Source organism: Typopeltis vanoorti, chromosome 5 (genome assembly GCF_054136105.1).
Source record: "Typopeltis vanoorti isolate ZY-2024b chromosome 5, IOZ_Tvanoo_1.0, whole genome shotgun sequence".
Taxonomy (NCBI): Eukaryota; Metazoa; Arthropoda; class Arachnida; order Uropygi; family Thelyphonidae; genus Typopeltis; species Typopeltis vanoorti.
Genome location: NC_143553.1, coordinates 146930169 through 146955577, shown reverse-complemented (window position 1 = coordinate 146955577; position 25409 = coordinate 146930169). Strand labels below are relative to the sequence as shown.

At 36.1% G+C, this 25409-nt stretch overlaps 1 protein-coding gene across 4 annotated transcripts in view; it reads left to right on the top strand.

Annotated features, from left to right (window-relative positions):
- The window catches only part of LOC150106921 (lysophospholipid acyltransferase 6-like), a 219177-nt gene that overhangs the window by 87089 nt on the left and 106679 nt on the right, over window positions 1–25409 (top strand). For all 4 annotated transcript variants that reach the window (XM_090393380.1, XM_090393378.1, XM_090393381.1 and 1 more), the window contains 2 exons: window positions 14336–14446; window positions 16224–16359. In XM_090393380.1, coding sequence (XP_090249506.1) covers window positions 14336–14446; window positions 16224–16359 — 247 coding nt within the window. The remainder of the gene's footprint in view (window positions 1–14335; window positions 14447–16223; window positions 16360–25409) is intronic.

Below are 25409 nucleotides of genomic sequence, written 5' to 3'. Positions count from 1 at the left end.
CCTCTTTATTTACACTCTAGAATTGATGGACATTCTTTTTTTTTATTGTAACATCTTTGTGTTACACGTTTTTACATTCCCCTTCAGTACAGAGTCATTACAGATAATGACTGTAGTGCAACTGGTGCTACATGTAAATCATTTCATATTGACAAACATTTGCAGTGATGTAAGAAATGTGATTGATGGCAGTCATTTCCCTATTTAAAACCACATATTTGCAACAAAAACCCATGTGGTATTGATTTACTAGTGGCCACTTTGCAAGCATATATCTTCTAGTGATGTTACTGCTTTAACACATGTGACAGATACTAATGTGGGAAAGCAGAGGTAGATGAATTGAAGATTCTTAGGATATTGCAGAATCTCAATGTAAATACAGCTGTGGGATTAGATGGGATATCAACTAGGGTTTTGCGAAAATGTGCAAGAGAACTGGCAGTGCCTTTGACTAAGTTGTTTATTTTAAGTCTCTGCTCTGGTAGAGTTCTAAGGGAGTAGAAAGAGGACAACATTATTCCTTTGCATAAGGGAGGTTCTAAGACTACAGTAGCAAATTATAGACCAATCAGTATCTCAGACATGATGATAAAAGTACTAGAAAAATTGGTAGAAAAGAATTCAAGAATGGGTAGATAAAAATATGATACTGTATGAGGGTCAACATGGCTTTGTGTGAAGTAATTTACTCATGCCTTAGTAATTTACTAACTTTTTATAATAGAGTAACAGCTGAGTTGGATAAAGGAAATGGCTACATGATGATTTTGCAAAGGTGTTATGGAACACTATATGCAAATTAGAACAAATGGGGATGGAATATGACACTGGTTAAGTGGATAAGAGGGTGACTGCTGGACAGATATCATAAAGTGGTAGGAGGGACAGAATCAAGGTGAAAACAAGTGATTAGTGGTGTGCCCCAAGGTTCAGTGGCCATTGCTGTTTAATTTGTACATAAATGATATAGGAAATAAACTGAAAGGAAATATTCAGTTGTTTGCTGATGATGCAAAGTAGAGTAATATTTAATCAAAGCACTGTGGAGAGCTTGCAGGAAGATTTAAATAGGCTGTCAGTATGGGCAAAATTAACGGGTGTCAGTTTAATGTCGAGAAATATAAAGTTATGCATTTTGGGATAAATTGATTACAAGCTGTGTGTCACATTGATGACACTGTACTCAAGGAAATAGATGAAGCTAGAGATTTAGGGGTGGTAGTAGACAGAGAGTTAAAGTTTAGAGGACATATTACTAAGATAATCCATAAGATTACTTGGCTATTGAAGAACACATTAGCCAAGTAATCTTAAGGAAGTTGTAATTCCTGTTTATCAGGCCTTGATATGCCCTCATCTGGATTATGTGTTCAAGTCTGGTCCCTGGGTTTCTTGGGGATGAGGAAGCGGAGAAGAGAATTCAGAGGCAAGTGACAAAGATGGTGAGTGGTCTGTGGAATGTTCCCTATGAGGGTAGATTAAAGGTGTGTGGATTGCAGAAGTTGGTTGATAGAAGAAAAAGAGGGGATATGATATAAACATTTAAGTTGCTTAAAGGATTTTATAGGATAGATGCAAGGAAAATATTTCAGCACTTGGCTAGAGGAACCAGAAAGGGGTCATCCCTGGAAGTTGAATAAAGGTGTGGTCAGTAGGGGTGTGAGGACTAGATTTTTTGCTTGGAGAGTGGTGAATGAGTGGAATGGGTTGCCAAAGTCAGTTGTGAGTGCTTTGTCTGTTAATGGGTTCAAGGAGAGGTATGATAGATTGTGTGAATAGATTGGGTCTCCCGTGATGAGTATTCGGACTCCATGGGAGGTGCCCATATAATAATAATAATAAGAAGAAAAAGCGATGCGATCAGATTGTTAAAACTTGAAAAAGAGTACTCTGTTCAGATGAATATAGACTCTTTTTCATGATAGATTGTTTGGAAACAACCACATGAGATAATTTGTCCTACATTGCACAACCTATAGGGAAATGGGATGACAGCAGATCATATTTACATAAAACCAGTTATTTAAAGAATATTCAGATTATGTACATCCTGCAGAGCATAGGGCCTCAACCACTGACTTCCATCTGACTCTATTCAATGCTTCTTTTTTGATCTCTTTCCAGGAACGTCCCAGCCGCCTTGCCACTATTTCTAGTTCTCTTCTCCATGTTATCCTGGGTCTGTCTCTTTTCCTCTTGCCTTGGGGATTCTATTCTACTGCAATTTTTGCTATTTCTTTATCTGGGTTCCTGATTGTGTGACCTATCCAGTTCCATTTTCTTTTAGTGATTTCATTTCTGATTTGGCCAGTATATTCCTAGTATCTTCCTCAAGCATTTGTTTATGTAGACCTATATTTTATTTATGTTTTCCTTTGTTAGTGACCATGTCTCAGCTCCGTATAGTAAAACTGGTTTAAGATTAGTGTTGAAGAGCCTAATTTTGGTTTTTAATTTTATTTCTTTGGACCCCCAAATTTTGTTCATCATATTGAATGCAATCTGTGCTTTCTATGCTATTTTATATATCCTGTTTGGTTCCTCCTTGTGTGCTGATCACTGTTCAGTGTTTTCCATAGTATTTCAAAGACTAATTCTTGTTTGGGGTTTATCTTCATTACTTAAGTCTTGTTATGATTTATTTTCAATCCACATTTATTTGCTTCCTGGTTTAAATTATCTATTTTTCTTTTGGAGGATGTTTTTGTGCCAAAAGGCATATATCGTCTGCAAAATCCAGGTCACTGATTTTATTTGACCATCCCCATTGAATGCCAATTCTTTCTTCAGATGTTTTCCTCACCACCCAATCAATGACAATCAGAAAGATGGTTGGGGAGAGTATACATCCTTGTCTTACTCCTATGTTTGTTGCAAATGGTTCTGATAGTTTGCCATTATTGATTATTTGGATTTTGTATTTTTCATGAGTTTTCTTTGTTATATTTATGATTTTATGAAGAATCCCATAATGCTTCATTAACTTCCATATAGTCTTTCTGTCTATGCTATCAAATGCACGTTCAATGTCAATGAATCCCAAATATAGGCTACTCTGCCACTCTATTGACTGTTCAACAATTATTCTTAATGTTATTATATGATCAATACAAGATCTGTTTGGTCTGAACCCAGCCTGTTCTTTCCTCAGTTTAGTTTCAATTTCTTGTTTCATTCTTTTTAGCAAAATTCTATAAATACTTTACTCACAACATTTAGAAGTGAAATCCCTCTTCAATTTTTACAAAGTGTTATATCTCCCTTTTTTGGCAGTTTAACCAGGAGTCCTGTATTCCAGTCTTCTGGCCATCCCTCCTTTTCCCATATTTGATTAAATAGCAGGTGTAGCATTTCAACAGTAGTGTTTATATCTGCTTTAAGTAGTTCAGCCTGTATATTGTCACTCCCAGCTGCTTTATTGTTTTTTGTTTTCTTTACTGCATGAGTTATTTATAGTTTAGTTATAGTTCCTGTATTTTTTTTAAAGTATTTCTTCTTCTGGTGTTTCTGGTATTTCTTGTTCTAGGTTATCTATTTCTCCATTTAAAATTTCTTGGAAATGTTCTACCCATCTTTTTTCTATGTCTGTTTCATTTGTGAGTAACTTTCCCTGTTTATTTTTTACAGGCCCTTCTCTTTTAAAACTCTTCCCAGCTAGCTTTCTTGTTATCTCAAGCAACCTCTTTGGGTCAAATTTACTTGCTGCTTCTTCAGCCTCTTTACACATTTCCTCCAGGAAAACTCTTTTATCTTTCCTTGCACTTTTTTTACCTGTCTGTTTTTAAGCCTGTATCTTTCATTTATCTTATTTCTTTTGTTTTCTTCTGTACTTTGCAGAAGTGTATTCCATAAAGCTTTCCTTTCTTCACATAATTTGATGGTTTCTTCAGAGATCCATTGTTTGTGATTCCTACTCTGCCCTCCCAGTTATTTTTTTTCTACTCTGCCCTCCTACTATCCTTGTTATCTCATATCATATCCTTGTTATCTCATATCATATCCTTATTATCTTGCTACCTCCTTGTTATCTCAAACAACATCTTTGGGTCAAATTTACTTGCTGCTTCTTCAGCCTCTTTACACATTTCGTCCAGGAAAACTCTTTTATCTTTCCTTGCACTTTTTTTACCTGTCTGTTTTTAAGCCTGTATCTTTCATTTATCCTATTTCTTTTGTTTTCTTCTGTACTTTGCAGAAGTGTATTCCATAAAGCTTTCCTTTCTTCACATAATTTGATGGTTTCTTCAGAGATCCATTGTTTGTGATTCCTACTCTGCCTTCCCAGAACTTCTTCAGAGGTACTATTAAATATATTCTTTATTTTTTCCCAGTTCTCTTCAATGTCTATTTCCTTATGTTGTTCTACAAAGCTTCCATATTTATTCCTTAATGTTACTTTATATTTGTCTTTTGTATCCTTGTTTTTCAGTTTGGATATATTATATTTAATTCTTTCGTTCTTGTCTTTAAATATTTTTCTTAGTTTCATTTTTATTTTTGCAATCAATAATAAGTGGTCTGTAAAGGCATCTGCACCTCTCCAAACTCTTACATCCATTCAAGAGGCTCTCCAAGGTCTGTTTATTAAAATATAGTCTATTTGGTTTTTGGATTTCTTATCAGGTGATATCCAAGTCTGTTTATGGATGTCTTTATGTTTAAATACGGTTCCTCCTATGATCATATCATTGAAAGTGCAAAAGTCTTTTAGGATTTCCCCATTTTTGTTACAGTTTCCTAAACCTTCTTTTCCCATTATTCGTTCATATCCCACATTGCTATTTCCTACTTTTGCATTCATGTCACCTATAATTAAAAGCATATCTTTACTTTTGACTTCATCTACTTCTTTTTGCAGCATGTCATAGAAGTCTTCTTTCTCTTCTGTTTTTGCATTGTTTGTTGGTCCATATATGTTTATTATTATTATTATCCAGGCCTCCATGGAGTCCAAAGACTCATCATGGGAGGTCCTTCTTATGAAACACAAAGTCTATCAAGACTCATCGAGGGGCGGTCCCTCCTAAGAAACACAGCCTGTCATACCACTCCTTAAACTCATTGACCATTCTCGCTCTCACCACTCCATCAGGCAATGCATTCCATGGTTCAACCACCCTCCATGCAAAGAAACCACTCCTCACCCTCTTGCTCACAGTTTCCTTTTGTATCTTCCAGGGATGGCCTCTTGTCATTACTCCTTCCTGCTGTTCAACCAAGCAAAAGAACTCCCCAATGTCAACCCTGTAACCACCTTTCAACAGTTTAAAAGTCTCAATCATATCACCTCTCCTTCTATCCACCAAACTCCGCAGTCCACATTCCCTCAGCCGATCCTCATAACTATCCTTGTACAGTCCTGAAACCATCTTTTTTATCTGCCTTTGTATACCCTTTCCACAGTTAATTTATCCCCTTCAAATCCTGGGGACCAAATCTGAGAACAATAGTCCAAGTGTGGTCTGATCAGAGACTTATACAACTGAATGATAACCCTCTTATCTCTATAGGTCAGTGTCCTTCTCATAATTGCAGCAATCCTCTGTGTTACCTTCACCACCTTTGCAATATGTCCCCCTAAATTTCAGGTTTCTATCAATCATCAATCCCAGATCTCTTGTCTCCAGTATAACTCCTCCCATAGAGTATGCAGCATCCCATCGATGTTTCCCAAACCTCAATACCTTACATTTTGCTGCATTAAACTGACACCCACATTCATTTGCCCATCTAGTCACATTTCTTTAGTTTTAAATCTAGCTTTGATGATTCTTTCAGAAACTGATTTCCATTCAATTAGTGCTCTTCTAGCATTGTTGTTAGCATGAAAACTACACCTTTGCTGTGTATGTCATCTTCATTCTGGTTTCCAGAATATAAAATGTATTTTGTTTATTGTTAGTTGGATTTCTCCGCTACCATTCCATCTTGTCTCGTTTATACCTAGTATTTCTATTTTGTATCTTTCCATTTCTCTAGTTAGTAAGTTAGCTTTTCCACTTTCGTACAAAGTCCTAATATTCCAGCATCCAATTTTGGTTAAAAGTTTTGGGCTAAAGAAGTTTTTTCTTGAAGTTTTCCTGTCAACTTCCCCAATGGGACTTTCACTGGCTTGCTTCTTTTCCCCAGCACTTCTCCCTCTTGGTTTTGTGTCGGTTTTCCAACAATGCTTGAGGTTTTTGTAGCAATATATTCTTTCCATATTATGGTTGCTAGCCACAAGTACAACCCTCCTCTTTTCTCATTCGGGGCTTGGGACCGGCAATGGCAGAGTTTATAATTATATAAGTATATAGATAAATTCCAAAACTGATTACAATCTTATAATAAAATGTTTTTTTCAATTTGTTTGTTGAGAAAGTAAAAAAAGGGTTCAGTTGAATATTACTGATTTTTACTAAAAGAGGTACTGATTGTACCTCTTTTAGTTCTAACTGCTGACTTAAAACTAAATATGGGCCATATAGTTGAGCTGTTTAATGAGCACTTCATTAAAGTATTCCATCCTCGTGATTGTAATACAGAACTTGAGAACAGTGGGAATGGAGGAGACAGACCTTCAGGTATGTAAGCCTACTTGTCATAGCCATTTAGTCACAATTTATTTGGATATCTGCGTATTTGTTGTTGATTGGAGCTGGCATGACATGTCAATTACATTTTGCTGTTATAACCAAATATCTCTCTTCATGCTTCATGGTATAGTGAGGGCGACCTCTTAGCAAATGTCTGGAACACATACCATTGATTAAAACACTGCCCAAGGCCTGGAATCACTTTGTGAGATTCCAAACTCTTTGTCAACATCAGTAATTCTGTGGCCTTCTTCAAGCTTTCCAATAATTTTTCTCCATGTGAATCATCTAGATGATGTCTTTGAGACATTACAAGACATCAAAGTTTGCAACTTGATTCCTTCATAAAAAGTGATTCCTTCGAACACAATTTGCTTAGTGTGGCCTTTTGCCTTTTAACCTTTTGAGTACTACCATGTAACCTTTGCATGCAATTCAAAATTTTGATTGTGTACCGGCTTTTTACTCATAATCATCAACTATACAAATTGCTGCATGCAAGCTGATTTGTCTTAATTTGCAGTTGTAATCTTCAGAAATAGGGTTCATCCTTGGACTTTGGAACCAGTGTATATAGTGTTAGGGTAAGGGACATGAAAAGACAGTAGTTGTTAGCTATATTTTTCCTGGGTGCCTTTGAAAATCCTTGATAGCCTTACTCCAGCTGTCAGTGATAGCTAAGAGTGGAGATTGTCTGCTTTCCAACATTCAGAAAAAATAGGACTTAATGGCCTTGCCTGCTACTACCTTTGGGAAATAAAAAGCATTTATTATGTATTTAAATCTAAATGATATTTTAAGAGGCTTATATAGTCAACTTCTCACTATAATGAACACTCTAATTTTGAAACTAGGATATTGTAACAAATAATCAAAAAAGTTCCAACTAAAGCTCTATAGCAGTGGGATTCTCTTGCCGGCCTGGTTGGCCAAGTAGTTAGCGTATTCACTCTCCAGCCAGAAGGCTGTGGGTTCAAATCCCGCCATAGGCATGGATGTTTGTGATTGTCTGTGAAAATACTAGGGGTGGTGGAGATGGGGAGCGGTAGAGTAGGTACCCTCCCCCGATGAGTCTTTGGACTCCCTGGAGATGTCACGTAATAATAATGATGATGAGTAAGCAGGAGATATATGAGGAATTGAGTAAACTTGATGTCAACAAAGCCATGGGACTTGATGGTATATACCACTGTTTGTCTTGAGGGAATGTTCCAGAGAGTTAACAACAGTTTTAACTTACATTTTTGACATGAGTTTTAGAATAGCCCAAGTTCAAAAGGAGTGGAAGGATGGCAAAATTGTACTGCTTCATAAACAGGGCGATAAGACTAAGGCTTTGAATTATAAGCCAGTCTGTTGTCTGGAGAAGCTAGTGAGGACTAGGATTCAGAACTGGGTTGAGAGCAGCAGTAGAATTCTCTTTAATGGACAGCATGGGTTGCTAAAGGAAGATTGTGTTTTAGCAATCTGCTTACTTATTATAACAAGGTGACAGATACATTGGACAAGGGGGATGCATATATACAGTAATGTATTTAGATTTTGCAAAGGCTTTCGATGGATTGCCACATGACAAACTAGTAGTTAAATTGGAACAGATGAGGGTTGGATTGGAGATCAGCAGGTTGGTTGTGTATGAGTGAATGATATCCAAGAAGAGGAAAGGGCTTAGATGTTGCAAAGTTGGGGAGCATTATGAGAAGTAGATCAGATGTAGCTTTGCAAGAGGACCTAAATAGACTGGCTGAATCAGCTAGCATATGGAGATGTCAGTTTAATGTTACAAAGTGTAAGGTTTTAAAATTTGGGAAGCAAAGATGTGATGCAGAGTATAGGATTGGTGGGGATATTTTAGAGGAGGTGGAGATGAAAGATCTGGAGTTGATGGTGGATAGGGACTTGAAATTTCATGGACATTTTATTAAAATTGTGAGGACAACACAGTGGATTATGGGAATGATATGAAAAACACTGACATTCAGAAGTAAGGATGTTTTGATTCCATTGTACAAGGCTTTGATCAGGCCACATATGGATTACTGTGTACAGATTTGGCCATCTGGTTTTCAAAAAGATGATGAGATGTTGGAGAGAGTTCAGAGATGATTGACTAAGTTGGTTTCTGCTTTCTGGAATGTGGAATATGAGGACAGATTGAGAGAATGCAAATTACAGAGCATGCTGGATAAAAGAAAGATAGGAGACATGATCTAGACATATAGGTTAGTAATGGGTAATTACCAGATTAATGTGGATGAGATTTTTCATAGAATATCTTGGAGATTATTATTATTATTACATGATGCCTCCAGTGAGCCCAAAGACTCATTGAGGAAGGGCACCTACTCTACAACTCTGTCTCCACCACTCAATTTACCATCTACAGCAACTACCACCATCATCTATACCCACGGCGGAATTAGAACCACCAGCCTTTTGGCTGGAGAGCAGATACGCTAACCACTCGGTCAACCAGGCTGACTTGATGGGGAGAATGAGAGGCCATCCCTGGAAGCTGTATAAGGTGAGTGTGAGCAAGGGGGATGAGGAATGGTTTTTTGCATGGAGAGTGGTGGGTGATTAGAATGCATTGCCTTAGAGTGTGGTGAGTGAAGGGACAGTGAGTGCATTTAAGTCAAGGTATCATAAGTTGTGCATTTGAGAGTGGGATCTCCCACGATGAGTCTCTGGACTCCATGGAGGTCTGTTGATAATAATAATAATAATAATGTCCTGCATAATATCCCAATTACACCATATAATTATTATTATTATTATTATTATTATTATTATTAAACAAGACCTCATGGAGTCAAAGACTCATCTAGGAGGTCCTTTTATCTCACACACATCTCATCATACCGGGTCTTAAACACATTCAAACTCCTTGCAGACACCACACTCTCAGGCAAGGCATTCCAATCATTCACAACTCTGCACGAAAAAAACCTGCCTCTCACTCCCCTACTCACACCCTCTTTATACAGTTTCCAGGAATGACCTCTGGTTCTCCCCTGATCTCCCACTATTCTCTGTAGAACTTCTCCACCATTGATCCTATAACAACCCCTTACCAACTTGTAGGTCTCTATCATATCTCCCCTCTTCCTTCTCTCCACTAGACTCTGCAAATTACATCTTTTCAATCTTTCCTCATACTTGACATTCCAGAGGTCAGAAACTACCTTAGTCAGTCGCCTTTGGACCCTTTCCAACATCTCTTCATCCTTCTGAAAACCAGGTGACCAAATCTGGGCACAATAGTCCATGTGTGGCCTAATCAAAGCCTTATACAATGGAACAAGAATCTCCCTACTTCTACACGTCAGTGTCCTCCGCATCATTCCCAGAAGTCTTTGTGTTGTCTTCACAATTTTGGCGATGTGTCCCCTAAATTTTAGATCCTTATCCACTATCACCCCCAGATCTCTTATTTCCTCTACTTCCAACAATATATTCTCACCAAGCATAAATTCTGCATCCCATCTTTGTTTTCCAAATTTTAAAACTTTACATTTTGCAACATTGAACTCACATCCCCATTTGCTTGCCCAATCACTCAATTTATTCAAGTCTTCTTGCAAGGCCAGAACATCTTCACTACTCTTTATGGTTCGTCCCAACTTTGCATCATCTGCAAACAACTGAATATCTCCATCCAAATCTTTGCCAATATCATTAATATACAAGTTAAATAGTAATGGCCCTAAAACAGATCCCTGAGGCACTCCACTAGTGACTTTCCTTTTCCTGGATATTGCACCCCCATACACAACTTGTTGATACCTATCAGATAGCCAGTCTCCAATCCAATGCACTAATCTAATATCCAACCCCATCTGCTCTAGTTTGACTGTCAACTTATCATGAGGTACTCTATCAAAAGCTTTTGCAAAATCCAAATATATTACTGTGTATCCTTCTCCTCTGTCCAAGGAAGCAGTCACTTTATTGTAATAAGTAAGTAGATTACTAAAACATGACCTCCCTTTAGCAAATCCATGCTGTCCATCAAAGATTATACCATTGTTGTCAACCCAACTCTGGATCCTAGTTCTCACAAGCTTCTACAACAACTTAACCACAACACCTGACACACAGATAGGCCTATAGTTTGATGTTTGAGTTCGATCACCTCCTTTATGAAGTGGCACAATCTTGCCCTCCTTCCACTCTTTAGGGATTTGACCAAGTGCAAGACTCGTATTAAAAAAATATGTCAAGGCAGGTGTCAACTCTCTGGCACATTCCTTCAGAATACGCGGTGATATATTATCAAGTCCCACAGCCTTATTTACATCTAGTTTACTCAACTCCCCAAACACCTCTTCCTCACTTACAGTCAGTCTCTCCTCCCCATCATCAACTGCTCTTAATCTCTCCATGAAGTCACATTCACAAGATTGAAAGATCTTTATGAACTGTTCATTAAGTATCTCCACCACACATTCTGCAACAGCTGTCTTTATACCATTTCCTCCAATCAATGTCATCCTTCCGTAATCATTCTTTCTTTTGCTGGCTACATATCGAAAGAACTCCCTAGGATTCTTTTTAGCTTCATTAGCTAACTGCTGTTCATACCTCTCTTTAGCTACTCTCACCAACCAAGTCACTCTCCTTGCCTGGTCTTTGTAGAACTCATGAAATTGGTTACTTCCACTTCTCTTATGCTGCCTCCACAATGCCCTTTTTCTCTGTATTGCATGCTTAATCTCTTTATTCATCCATCTCACACCTAACTTATTTAACCTTCTCACCCGTGGTATATATTTAGACATTGCATCCACTAAATATTTTTTGAAAATCCCCCAAGCTGCATTGATCTCTTTTCCAGCTAACTCCTCATTCCATGCTACACCTGCAAGCTGTCTCCTGAGCTCTTCATAATCACCCCCCTTGTAGTTCCACATATACCCTTTTTTCACTGGGGTCCTAGCACTGCTGGCAACCACCCAAGTAATCACCTCATGGTCACTTTCACCAATTGGTGGATGATTTGATACCTCATTGATAATTACATCCTCCGATGAGATGACCAAATCCAAGACCCTTAATCCTCGTGTGCCCTCTGTTACATACTGTCTGAGGTAGTTATCCCTCAAAAACTCAAGAAACTCATTTTCTTTACTTCCAGTTGCTATCTCTTCATTCCAGTCTATATTGCCATAATTAAAATCACCCATAATGATCACCCTTTTCTTATTTGCTTGGCTTATTTGACTATACATTTCACTATCACCACCATCCACATTACCAGGTCTATAACAACATCCCACCAAGTATTTGATTCTATTCACCTCTATCTCACACCATACTGCCTCAAAACCACTGGCCCCATTTCCCTCTTGCATCTCTACCTTGTATGGACATAACTCTTTCTCTGTCATCAATAGCACTTTTCCCTGCTCCTCTTGCACACCCATTCTCTCATTTTCTATACTCATACCACTCACTTCCACATTCATTTCCACTCCTTCAATCTCTCCTGTCTTACTCTCCTGCTCTTCCACATCACTCCCCTCTCGATCTGATTCATTCTCTCTATTCACTTCTCTACCTTCCAGCAGCAGTCTCTCCAAGCGACTCACACCATAACCACTCAAATGCAGTCCATCGCTCCCATACAGCTCACTTCGTCCCTCAAACTCATTCCACACATTAACAAACTCTACTCCCATCTCCTCACACATTTCAGCCAGAATATCATTCATAATCCTTGCTCTCCGCCTCATTTCACCACAATCATACCTAGGCAACACACTGACCACCCTTCCTGTCACACTATTCTCCTTTATCTTTCCAAGCAGTCTCCTGACATTCATTTTGACATGCTCTTTGTTCTCTCTCAAATCATTTGTACCAATTAATACAATTAACTCTTTTGCTCGTTCCCGCCTCATATTCAATGCCTCAATCACTCTACTCATTTTACCACCTGGAAAACATACCTTGTGCATTTTATCCTCTAGCACACCTTTAATAATGGAGTCGCCATACAGCGCCACTCGCTCATCTTTTGTTATCTCTTTCATGCCATCATGATTTATTTTAATAGTTTTGACCTAAATTCTCTTAATTTCATTCCGCATCCATTTCATTTCTTGCTTCATCCAATCCAATTCACCTTCTGAACCTCGCGACACATTCACTCTATCATTAAATCTTTCTAACTCTCGACCCCCTCTTCTCACTTTCCCTCTCATTCATCCTTCTTTGTTTCCGTACTTTCGGTCCAACATACGTCCAACTTTCACTATCATTCTTCTCACTCTCACATATCTTTCTTTGTTTCCGTACTTTCGGACTAACATGCGTCCAACTTTCGCTATCATTCTTCTCACTTTTACTGTCATTCATCTTTCTTTGGTTCAGTACTTTCGTTCCAACATGCGTCCAACTTTCGCCATCAGTCATTCTTTTTTCGCTATCATTCATTCTTTCGATTTTTTTTACTTGCGATTTCTGCACCACGCCATTTCTACTTTCATTCGTTCTCTCAATTTCGTTTCTTTCTGCCTTACTTTTAACATCCGTTACGGTTGTCAAATCGCTCTTTTTCTTTTTTCCTGATTTTTTAACATTTTTTCGCCTGTCTTTCCCGCCATCCTTCTCTTTCAAACGTGCACTCGCGACACTATCGGTACTAGCACTTTCTGTCATCAACTTCATATTCGCATTCATCAATTCCTCATTCAGGTCACATTTCGCACACACCCTTCTTCCATCCGCACTAAACATCCACAAATCATTTATGTAGTCGAAGGAATACATATAACAGACCTCACACTTAACGAACCGACTGAAATCCAAATTAAAATCATGGAATGACAATGCCGCCGCCATTTTTTTTTTCTCTGCAGGTTACTAGGTCTAATATTAACGTTTTCGTATTTAGTTTAAGCAAGAAAAAAACCCCACACTAATAATATCGGTAGCGTACAACGTTTACAGCCGCTCTTACTTAAACAATTACGCATATATACTTAATTATTCCTAGTAAAACTTATCTGAATCAGGAGCTCTTCAAAACATGTTCGTAGCGCTTGACCCACTAGCGCCCCTCTGATTCAATTACATAATTATGTAATTGAATGACTTTTTCATTTGCACACAGGGCTCTAGAAATCCACTGGCCATAGGTGAGTGATCAGAAAAAAGTGGTGAGCTTTTTTTTTCTTTTTTTTTTTTTTTTAATTTTTTGTGGACAGTAGATTTAAGTTGTATTTCTGGAGCCCTGTTTGCCCCTATCTATGAAACTTATATTTCCATGATTTATCAACTGCTTGTCTTAAAGAAAAAATCTAATCTTGTATTGACAACATTTGTTTGGTGTGAACACACAGCGGTTCTTCTCTAGAATTCTTTTCCAGCTTTCCTTAGTCTCTTTTCAGGTATGCTTGCATAAATATTGCTTATATATATAACACATGCATCTTTGCCAAAATGTGATGATAGTATTGTTGTCTTGTCTGGCTGCCTCATTTCTCTGATGTCAACCCACTTGAGAATCAGTGATCCTCAGTGCCTTAGAATGTGGTGTATGGAGATACTTTCAATCACTAATCACATGCTTGATACATCATATTCATTATGCTAATAGAAGGTACATTATGTTGGAGAATCTATTTGGCACTCAAGTAGGACTCTAATTTTCTGTATAGGTAGTTAAGTATATAAGTAAATTACAGAAGTGCTTATAATTTTATAATAAAATTATTATTTTTTTCATTATATTTATTTTTTTGTTATTATAGACCACTTATGTTGGCCACCCAAAAAGTGATTAGCTTGGCATTCAGTCTGCATGATGGCATGACAGAAAATATTGAAAAATTAACTTCAGAACAACAAAGACATGCTTGCAGGTAATAATAAAAGAGAGTGTAGTTATTTATTGGAATATTTTCTTTCACATATCTGTTATATTTTTCATATCAGTTGTGCTGATGTTACATTCACATTTTAAGTATCTCGCAATTTATTATAATGATTTTATAATATTATTATAAAATATATTATTAATTTTATATATTATTATTACTAATTCCATTTTATAATGATTTATAAAATGGAATTAGTAATATATTATTTATTTAGTCTAATATTTCATTATGATGCCTACCATAACTAAATCATAACAAAGACAGTTGTAACTGTTAGAAACAATTCAAAAACACAACTGGAATAAGTGGTGTTCAATAGTGATGATATTATCTAACAGTAAATATTAGATTTAAAAAAAAAAAGAGTAAATGTTTCTGTTTCAGATAACCACTTCCTATATTGAGATAGGCATAAAATCACTCTTATAAATTTCCATCTGCAGTGGAACTATATGATTTTGTTTCATTTTGATAAACTATGTCTACAAGTCTTGGTTAGGGTTTTTTAAGTTACAGTTAAGAGTATCACTCTACAACAACTCATAATACTATGTCTGCTGTTGATTTTTTCTGTCATTTAAATGTGTACGGTTATTCTGTCATTTAAACTGGAGATTTCTTTACCTAAGTAATCCATTATAAAAATAAATAAATAAATAAATAAATCTTATCAAGGTTAAGCACAGTTGAATCTCACTGTACCAATTATTGAGACATCTGACACTATAATAAAAAACTCACTCACTCACTATAAAAATAAAAAAAAAAAACTGCTGACAAGTCCTGACCATCATTATCAACATCAATTTCTTGATATGTTCCCCAAGGGCCATTCAGGATCCTGACCAATGATCTTAAATTAAATTAAGTTGCCAAAAAATTATATTCTGGTTTTAATCCTTTATCGAAGTGTAAGCAAACAAAGTTTGCATGTGAAGTATCTTTATGACTAGGCCACTTGTATATAGAGGCTAATGACCTCACATCAATTGTCTTACTATCCCAAAATTTTATAATGCAAAACACACTTTCTTTCAGAAGTGAATATTAGTATGCATTATGGGAAGGATCACCTTGTTATCACAAGCTGATCCTGAAGTGTATCACTTGTTATTAAAATACTCTGGATCACAGATATTTGCAGAAGGTTAGAAGTTGTACTAAGGCAATCGATGTGAAGTCATCCATCTTTATATACAAGTAGCCTAGTCATTACAATACTTAATGTACAAGGGAAAACTTTCTATGACCAATGATCCATAGATACAAAGCTATGCTAAAAAAAATTCACTTTAGCAAACCGTCTGCTTTCTGGGGTCCCACAAGTTTGCTATAGAGAGAGTCAGCTATAGTAACATTAAATATAATAGTGGCTATGAAAATTTCGAAAGGTTTCATTTAAATAATAAAGTTATTTGGTGTGTACAAAAAAAGTATTTTTTATGTAATCTGCATTTTCAGTTATTGATTTTTCTTTTGGTCATCATTAATGTGAAGAATTGGCATTCTTTATTGTTAAAAAAATCAATATGTATGGAACATAAGGCTTGTTAACTAATTCCATTCTTTTATTTGGTAATTGTTAGGTGAAGTTTTTCCAAGATCCAGTCTTTTTGTTTGTTTTTTCAGTACCAAAAATATTTATTTGGTTAATAAAGTTTTGGAAAATTTGGATCACACATAGTTGCCAAAATATTTTGCTATATGGATTGAATTAACTTACTTTATTTATAGACATAAACATTTCTGTTTCTACCAGGAAAAAGCCGTCTATGCTGGAATTCTATAGTTATTTGTTTCACTTTCAAGCAGTTGTGTGTGGTCCTTTAGTCTTTTACAATGATTACATGGATTTCATTGAAGGCACAAACTTTACTAAACACATGCTATCCACTGTAAGTATATTTTAATTATACTTGCTTTATTATTGAGATGCTTCTCTGTGTTATATGAATTTAGTTATTTTTAATCCTAATTTGCATTGTTTAATTTTAATGCATTGCATTATAAATGTGTTTATTATGATTTATATAATACTGTGCATACATGTTCTCTGAATATCTCCATTCTTAACATTGAGTTTTTAGCTGTTTTTCATTTCTTTATTTGAAAATAGCTGTTAATTTACAATACAAGTATAAAATTGTGTTATATTAATTTAGTTATTTTTAATCCTAATTTACATTGTTTAGCTTTAATACATTGTGTTGTAAATACGTTTATTATGATTTATGTAATACTGGATGTACATGTTTTCTGAACTATGCCCTCTCTATTCTTAACTTTGAGTTTTCAGTTGTTTCTCATTTTGAAAATATCTGTTAATTCACATACAAATGGCTATGCACTTCGCAACCATATGCCTGGGGAAGGAGTGTCCTAGGTCCTAGGTTCGATTCCCGTCGGTGACGTGAGGAGCTGAAGGATCTTCCTCAGCCATAGCCAAGTTAGCCAGTCTTGGGCGTGGACAGCAGGGTTTTGTCCCCAGTTTATTCTGGGGTTTTTCATCCCGCAAAGCAGGCAAACTGACCTTGAGAACTCAACACTACAGGCCATAGGATACACCGGGGCATAAGGCTTGACCACCTTATCCTGTAAACGGAGTGAGGTCCGATGATCAATGGACTCGACACCACAAGGTAAAAGAGGGTATAAGGAAGATGATGACATGATGATGATGATGACATGACACAAATGTAAAATGTTGCAGATTATTCCAGACTTAAAATACTTTCAATTCAGAATAAACCATGAAAAGTATTTCTTTTCCTGGCATTCTCCAAACCTTAAACAAAAAACCATGAAAAAGTTACCTCTTATTCATGGTGAAGTGGAATATATGCTGTTGATATCTTCAAAAATGATTTATACCTGGATATATTATATTTTGATATATCAAAGCTGAAATTGATACATTTTTCTGCTACTTACCAGAATATTGAAATCCTACACGAAATGTAACTGTACTTTTGGTTCATTCTTTATTTTTCTTATAAAATTGGATAGGAATGGATTTAAAACTGATTTTTGTAGAACATAATTACTTTCATTGTATCCGACACTATTCCAGCATACATTGATTTCTGATAACTGTCAGCCAACCAGTTAGGCTTCTCCTGAGCTTTCTGTTTGTTCCCAGTTCCACCAACCTAAAAACCATTCATTATTATTATTATCACTACATCATCTATACTCATTATGGGAGGCCTGCCATAACTGCCACAATATCCATCTTATCAGACTTTCACAGTCATGTGCCCATCTCTTTCTGCAATGCATTCAATGTCACTCTGGCAGATGCTATTGTGAAGTCCAGAGAGATCATGCTATAAATGAGGATAATCTTTTTTAAAATCCCACCTTTTTATTTTCTTTACAGAGTTACACTCAGAATCCATTCAGCTTGCTACAAGTAAATCTGCTACTCATCTTTGTGATGATGAATCTGTTTGATGCAGATACAAGACAAGAAACATTTTAAAAATCTCCCTTTTATCTATTATAAAATATTCCCATCGTTCATTGTTATGTATTGTTTGATATTCATTATAGAAGAATAATGGAGACTGTTACTATGTCAAAGTAATAATCATTTAAGTTATGATAAAATAAACTTAATTATTTGATATTTGAACATTCATGTTATGGTTATCTTCAGTACACATATGCATATATAGGAACACAATCTAAACTCACTTCCTACAATATACAGCGTTTGGCAAATTGTTCATCTTATTCTTATCTCTGGTTAGGGAAAATAAAAATTATTACATCAGTAGCTAATTGGCCAAGATTCATAAGATTTAATTAATTTGAGTCCTGTTATTTTTAGGTGGCTGGAGAACACATTAACATTTTATTTTATTTATTAGCAATTTCCAGTTTTGAACTATACTGGTTTAAAGATAGTGGCATTCCTTAGTTGTGATAGTTTGTAGCCTTATTCTTATTTTGATACCTGTACTCACAATATGGTTTGAAAAAGTAACCTACTTGGTGCCTAGAGCCCTGGAATCTACCACTCTAAGCATCAAGTAGATTAGTTCATGCTGTTGTCTATGTGGATAAAAACGTTTTGTTTGACATCTTAAGAACACTTGGCTTCCTGGGATAAACTTCAGTAATGAGTTGGATGTCTAGTTGAGGTTATGTTATAAGTCATATGCAGACTCCTCACATTTTGGAGATCTTGAACCATCATATCCATTGGGGTATTCTTAGTGCCTTACAGGATTTCTTAAATTTTCATTCATATAAAGTTTTGTAATGAACTAAGTAGTTCTACTGAAGTCAAGCATAAATGCTCAATTTCCTATATTCATTAAACACCGATATGCCATTTGTGTTCCTTTTGTATTGGTATTGTGCATGCATCCTGTTTTAACTATGTAAAAGCACGTTACACATATATTAGATTTGGTACATCCATGGGTAGACCTGGGGAGAAAAAGAATCCTTGTGATAGCTGAATAAGCATTTTATATTTAGGGGATTTAAAGGTAGTATTAAGATTATATTTTGAAGTTTATTTTTTCTTTCAGATATCCTTCATCATCATCAAATTTCTGAATTGTGCCCTCAAGGGGTGTACAGGATATGATAGAACTACATGAAAAATTTACATCATTAATAACTTCCTATCTACAATTTTCCTCCAAACCAGTCTGTTACTTGTCAAGACTCCAATATTATCAGATCTTATATTTCTATCGCCTAAGGCACGTTGTACCATGTCAATCCACCTATTTCTTGGTCTTCCTCTGGGTCATTTTCCTGCTAACCTGGCAGAGAACATTTGTTTTGCTAATCTTTCCTTGCCCATTCTGTTTAAGAGACCATACCACCTGAGTTAGCTCTGCTAATGCATTCCTGGATGCTTATAATGTCAAGTTCTTTCCTAATATCCTCGTTTTTAATATGATATTACCATAAATGCCATCTGTTCACCCCAAATCTTTCTCAGGACCTCTCATATCTGCAGTCTCTAGTCTTTGGTCAAGTGTTTTACTTCTGACCCAGCACTCAGATCCATAAGTTAAAACTAGTTTGAACACTGTCATACCAGTTTTTAGAAAATTGTATACAGCTAATTTAGTGCCGACTAATTTCTGTCTTATTCGATATGAATTTATTCAATTGATTCAATTGGCATGGTAGGAATTGAATGAAATCCTACCATGCCAGCTTTGTTGATTCTGTTGTCTATTTCCATATTTAATTTACCATCTTCACTAAAAATCGTGCCTAAGAAGCTGAAATGTTTTACTTGTTCCACAGGTTCTCCATTCACAACACAGTTGACATTTAAAACGATTCTGCCTATTTTCATTGTTTTTGGCTTTTTATTGCTGACCTTCATACAATATCTGTTACAACAGTTATTCAGGGAATCTTGCAAACTTGTAGCGGATTTATTTAGAAGTATAACATTGTCTGCATAAAGCAAAGAGCTGACACTAACATCTCCAATCCTGATATCATGTTTAATACCACTTTCCTTCATAATGTGATCCATATAAGATAATGAATAACAGAGGGGATAATGTACATCCTTGTCTCACACCAGATTTAACATTAAACCATCTTCCTGTACTTCCTTCAATTCTAACTGCTGATTTACAACTCAAATAAAGACTAAGAATTGCTTGATATAATGCCCCATTTACACCATATAACTGTAGCTTATTGAATAGCTTCTCTCTTGGCACCTTGTCATATGCCTTTTCCAAATCGACAAAACTTAAATACAGATCTTTGTTATATTCCCATGCTTTCTCAACTATTTGTCATAAAGTGAAGATCTGATCCTGCCAGCCTCTATTTCGCCTGAATCCAGCTTGTTCTTCACCAACCTTTTCTTCCACAATTCTTCTCATCCGTTTCTCAAATATACTGGCATAGATCTTGCCAGGAACACTCAGTAGAGAAATACCTCTGTAATTCTCACATTCGGTTTTATTTCCTTTTTTATATATGGGTACTATGAGAGCTCTACTCCAATCATCAGGAATTTGTCCCTCTGTCCAGGCTTTCTTAACTATGCAATGCAGACACTGTAAGACTTTTATACCACATTCTTCAGCATTTCTGGTCGAATATTATCTACTCCTGCTGCCTTTCCACATTTTAAGCCTTTGATGGCTTTTTCTACTTCAAGTATGGATATGTATTCCTGCCTATATGCAGTGTGAGTATTTTTTAACACTGTGCTATCACTGATTGTTTCGTTTAGCAATTTTTTGAAGTAATTACTCCATACTTCAAGCATATCTTTTTCTCCTGTTTTCATGTCACCTTTATCATCTCTAATTCCTATTACAACACTCTTTCCTCCATTTCTGAGCTTCTTTAACAACCTCCACAATATCTTACCATCTTCTTGATATTTATTTTTTTTATGTTCTTACCAAAGTCCTCCCATGACTTTCTTTAGCTAGTTTTACACAGTGTTTCACTTTCTTACATTTGTTTCTATATTCTCTAAGAGCACAAGCTGACTTATTTGTCAGGAACTTTTGATATGCTTTCTTCTTTTCCTTCACTGCCTCTTTAACTTCCTGTGTCCACCAGGGAGTTCTAATTTTTCTATCCTTGCAGACAACCTCACCACATGCCTCCCCTGCTGAATCAATCAGAGTTTTCTTCATGGCTTGCCACTGAATCTCCAAGGTTTTTGGTTCCTGTTCTCAAACTCTTTCATTTTTTCTTCAATAATCTTTGTGTATTTTAGTCTACAGGTCACATCTGAGAGCTGCTCAACTTTTATTCGCTTTAAAACTTTCTTACATTTTATTCTTTTCAATATGAAATTCAATTTTATCCTGCTCAAAACTAAATAGTGAACACTTCCAATTTCAAATCCTCTGTACACTCTGGTGTCCTGCACAAGGGAGAAAACATCACTATCAACAATAACATAGTCAATGAGACTTTTCTTATTCCTTGCCTCTTCTCTCCATGGAATTTGTGCACATTTTTATGTTGGAACATGTTGTTAGTAATAACCAGTCCATGTCCTTAGCAGAAATCCAACAGGTATTTGCCATTATTATTAGCTTTGCTCTTTTCTCCAAACTTTCCTAAAATATTTTTGTCTGTCTGACAATCATTTCCTACTCTGCTATTTAGATCCCCAACAAGGACCAACTTTTCCTTTTCATTGTGTCAGTTGCTTTCTCTAAAGCCTCAAAAAATTCTTCCACTTCTACCTTAGTAGAACCTTCTACTAAGATAGAAGCACAAATAAGTCTCATTGTCCAATTCCCATTCTGATATTTGCCCACATCACTTTACTTGAGACTGCCTGCCATTCAAGAAGATTAGCCTCGTATTTTGTGTTGAATATTACAGCTACTCCTTCTTTTCCTTGATTCTCTTTGCCTGAATATAACATTATGTATTTATTTCTTAGAAAGATCTCACCAGTTTTTGTCTTTTTTGTTTCAGTCACCGCTTCTATGTTGATCTGGTACTTATCTAATTCCTCAGTTATCTTCATTTCTTTTGCAATTCAGGCTTATGTTTCTAGTACCGATGTTTAAATCTGGTGATGTTGAGTTTGGGTGTGCTTTCAGATTTGTTCCAGTAGCTGACTTTTTGCTGTTCGCCCTGCTGATATTTTTATTTCCTTTTTCACTGCTTGCTCCTTACAGCAAATTTATTGCTCTTTTTATTTATTTATTTTTTTTTTTTTTGTGTGTTTGCTGGTTTAAGATACATCTATCTGTTAGTCTGTATGTGTAGGATTTTGACAGACATTGAAGGAAAGACAGCTGGAGGAACACATAATAATAATATAACACATAATTTGTGTGACAAAATAATGAATATATACCATCAACATATCTGGTATATTCATTTACTGAAATAAGAGCCAACAGGCTTACTTTCAAAATTAAATTCAAAATTTTGAATAATTTTACTTCAGCGAAGTAAAATTATTCAAAATTAAGTGGATATTGAATACCACATTATTTGTTAGCCGAGTAAGAAACTCAAAGATAAGAAATCTAATCTAAGAGTTTCATGCTGAATATAGAAAACTATATATATATATAAAGTTCGGCGAGTCCAAGCGTAAGCCAACACCTAGTAGTGCAATGTCAGAGCAACTCGTGGTAAAGGTGGAGCAAGCTCTGATCACTGTCCTTAATATTTTCCCATAATGTAAAACACAGCTTCTAGGGGATATATTACTGTTCAACATTATGAGAAAAGGTCTCGACCAGTTTCGACCTTTTTTGGGGTCTCATCAATGAGTAGGTAGACATAGATGTAAATATTAAAGTTTTAGTAGTCAGAGCTTATTTATTACTGTACAAGTTGCCAAAAAGGTGTACAAATACAATTACTGAAATAAGAGCCAACAGGCTTCACTTTGGCGAAGTAAAATTATTCAAAATTAAGTGGATATTGAATACCACATTATTTCTAACCTGAATAAGAAACTCAAAGATAGGAAATCTAATCTAAGAGTGGCATTGCACTACCAGGTATTGGCTTATGCATGGACTCGCCGAACTTTATATAGTGTTTTATATTCGGCATGAAACTCTTAGATTAGATTTCCTATCTTTGAGTTTCTGGGTGCTTAAGGGTCAAAGCTGTATAACTGAGAGGAGACCTTCACATAGCCTTTAAAGGAATGCGGAGAACCGACCAGGGCTTCTGACCTAATGTCCAATCCTCACCTTCTCGTGGTGCACCCTGTTGGGTATCTACTCAGATACTGAACGAACGAGGATAGGCTGGCAATTTGGGATTTAGCCGACCAAATTGTATTCTTATTGGTTAAACCAAAATAAAAAATGATGGTACAACATGACAAAATTTCATGCCGGCTGGGGCGTCGCCCGGTTAAACAAGGCCCCCGTTGTTTTCGCCAAGGAACCAGGGTGAACAGCGAAAAGTCAGCTACTGGAACAAATCTGAAAACACACCCCAACTCAACATTACCAGAGTTAAAGATCGGTACTATCAACATAAGAAGCCTGAATGGCAAAGAAATGGAGCTAGCTGAAGAATTAGATAAGTACCAGATCGACATAATAGGGGTGACTGAAACAAAAAAGACAAAACCTGGTGAGACCTTTCTGAGCAATGAATACAAAATGTTATATTCAGGCAATGACAATCAAGGAAAAGAAGGAGTAGCCATAGTATTCAACACAAAATATGAGGCTAATCTTCTTCAATGGCAGTCAGTCTCAAGTAGAGTAATGTGGGCAAATATGAGAATGGGGAACTGGACAGTGAGACTTATTTGTGCCTATGGTCCCACAGAAGGTAGAAGTGGAGGAATTTTTTGATGCTTTAGAAAAAGCAACTGACACAATGAAAAAAGGAAAAGTTGGTCCTTGTTGGGGATCTAAATAGCAGAGTAGGAAATGATTATGAGACATACAAAAATATTTTGGGAAAATTTGGAGAAAAGAGCAAAGCTAATAATAATGGCAAATATCTGTTGGATTTCTGCTCAGGACATGGACTGGTTATTACTAACACCATGTTCCAATATAAAAATGTTCACAAATTCACATGGAGAGAAGAGGCAAGGAATAAGAAAAGTCTCATTGACTATGTTATTGTTGATAGTGATGTTTTCTCCCTGGAGCAGGACACCAGAGTGTACAGAGGATTTGAAATTGAAGCGATCACTATTTAGTCTTGAGCAAGATAAAATTGAATTTCATATTGAAAAGAATAACATATAAGAAAGTTTTAAAGCGAATAAAAGTTGAGCAGCTCTCAGATGTGAACTGTAGACTAAAATACACAAAGATTATTGAAGAAAAAATGAAAGAGTTTGAAAACAGGAATCAAACCTTGGAGATTCAGTGGCAAGCCTTGAAGAAGGTACTGATTGATTCAGCTAGAGAGGCATGTGGTGAAGTTATCTGCAAGGATAGAAAAATTAGAACTCCATCGTGGACACAGGAAGTTAAAGAGGCAGTGAAGGAAAAGAAAAAAGCATATCAAAAGCCCCTGTCAGATAAGTCAGCTTGTGCTCTTAGAGAATACAGAGATAAATGCAAGAATGCTAAACACTGTGTAAAACTAGCTGAACAAAAGTCATGGGAGGACTTTGGCAAGAATATAGAAAATAAATATCAAGAAGGTAGCAAAATATTCTGGAGGTTGTTGAAGAAGCTTAGGAATGGTGGAAAGAGTGCTGTAAAAGGAATCAGAGATGATAAAGGTGATATGAAAATGGGAGAAAAAGATATCCTTGAAGTATGGAGTAATTACTTTGAAAAACTGCTAAATGAAACAAGCAGTGATGACAGCACAGTGGTAAAAAACACTGACCAGGCATGTAGTCAGGAATACATATCCATACTTGATGTAGAAAAAGCCATCAAATGCTTGAAATGTGGAAAAGCAGCAGGAGTAGATGATATTCGACCAGAAATGCTGAAGTATGGTGATATAAGAGTCTTACAGTGGTTGCACTGCATAGTTCAGAAAGCCTGGACAGAGGAACGAATTCCTGATGATTGGAGTAGAGCTCTCATAGTACCCATATATAAAAAGGGAAATAAAACTGAATGTGAGAATTACAGAGGTATTTCCCTACTGGGTGTTCCTGGCAAGATTTATACCAGTATACTTGAGAAACGGATGAGAAGAATTGTGGAAGAAAAGGTTGGTGAAGAACAAGCTGAATTCAGGCAAAATAGAGGCTGTCAGGATCAGATCTTCACTTTGCGACAAATAGTTGAAAAAGCATGGGAATATAACAAAGATCTGTATTTAAGTTTTGTCGATTTGGAAAAGGCATATGACAAGGTGCCAAGAGAAGCTATTCAATACACTACTGTTATATGGTGTCAATGGAGCCTTATATCAAGCAATACTTAGTCTTTATTTGAGTTGTAAGTCAGCAGTTAGAATTGAAGGAAGTACAGGAAGATGGTTTAATGTTAAATGTGGTGTGAGAAGGATG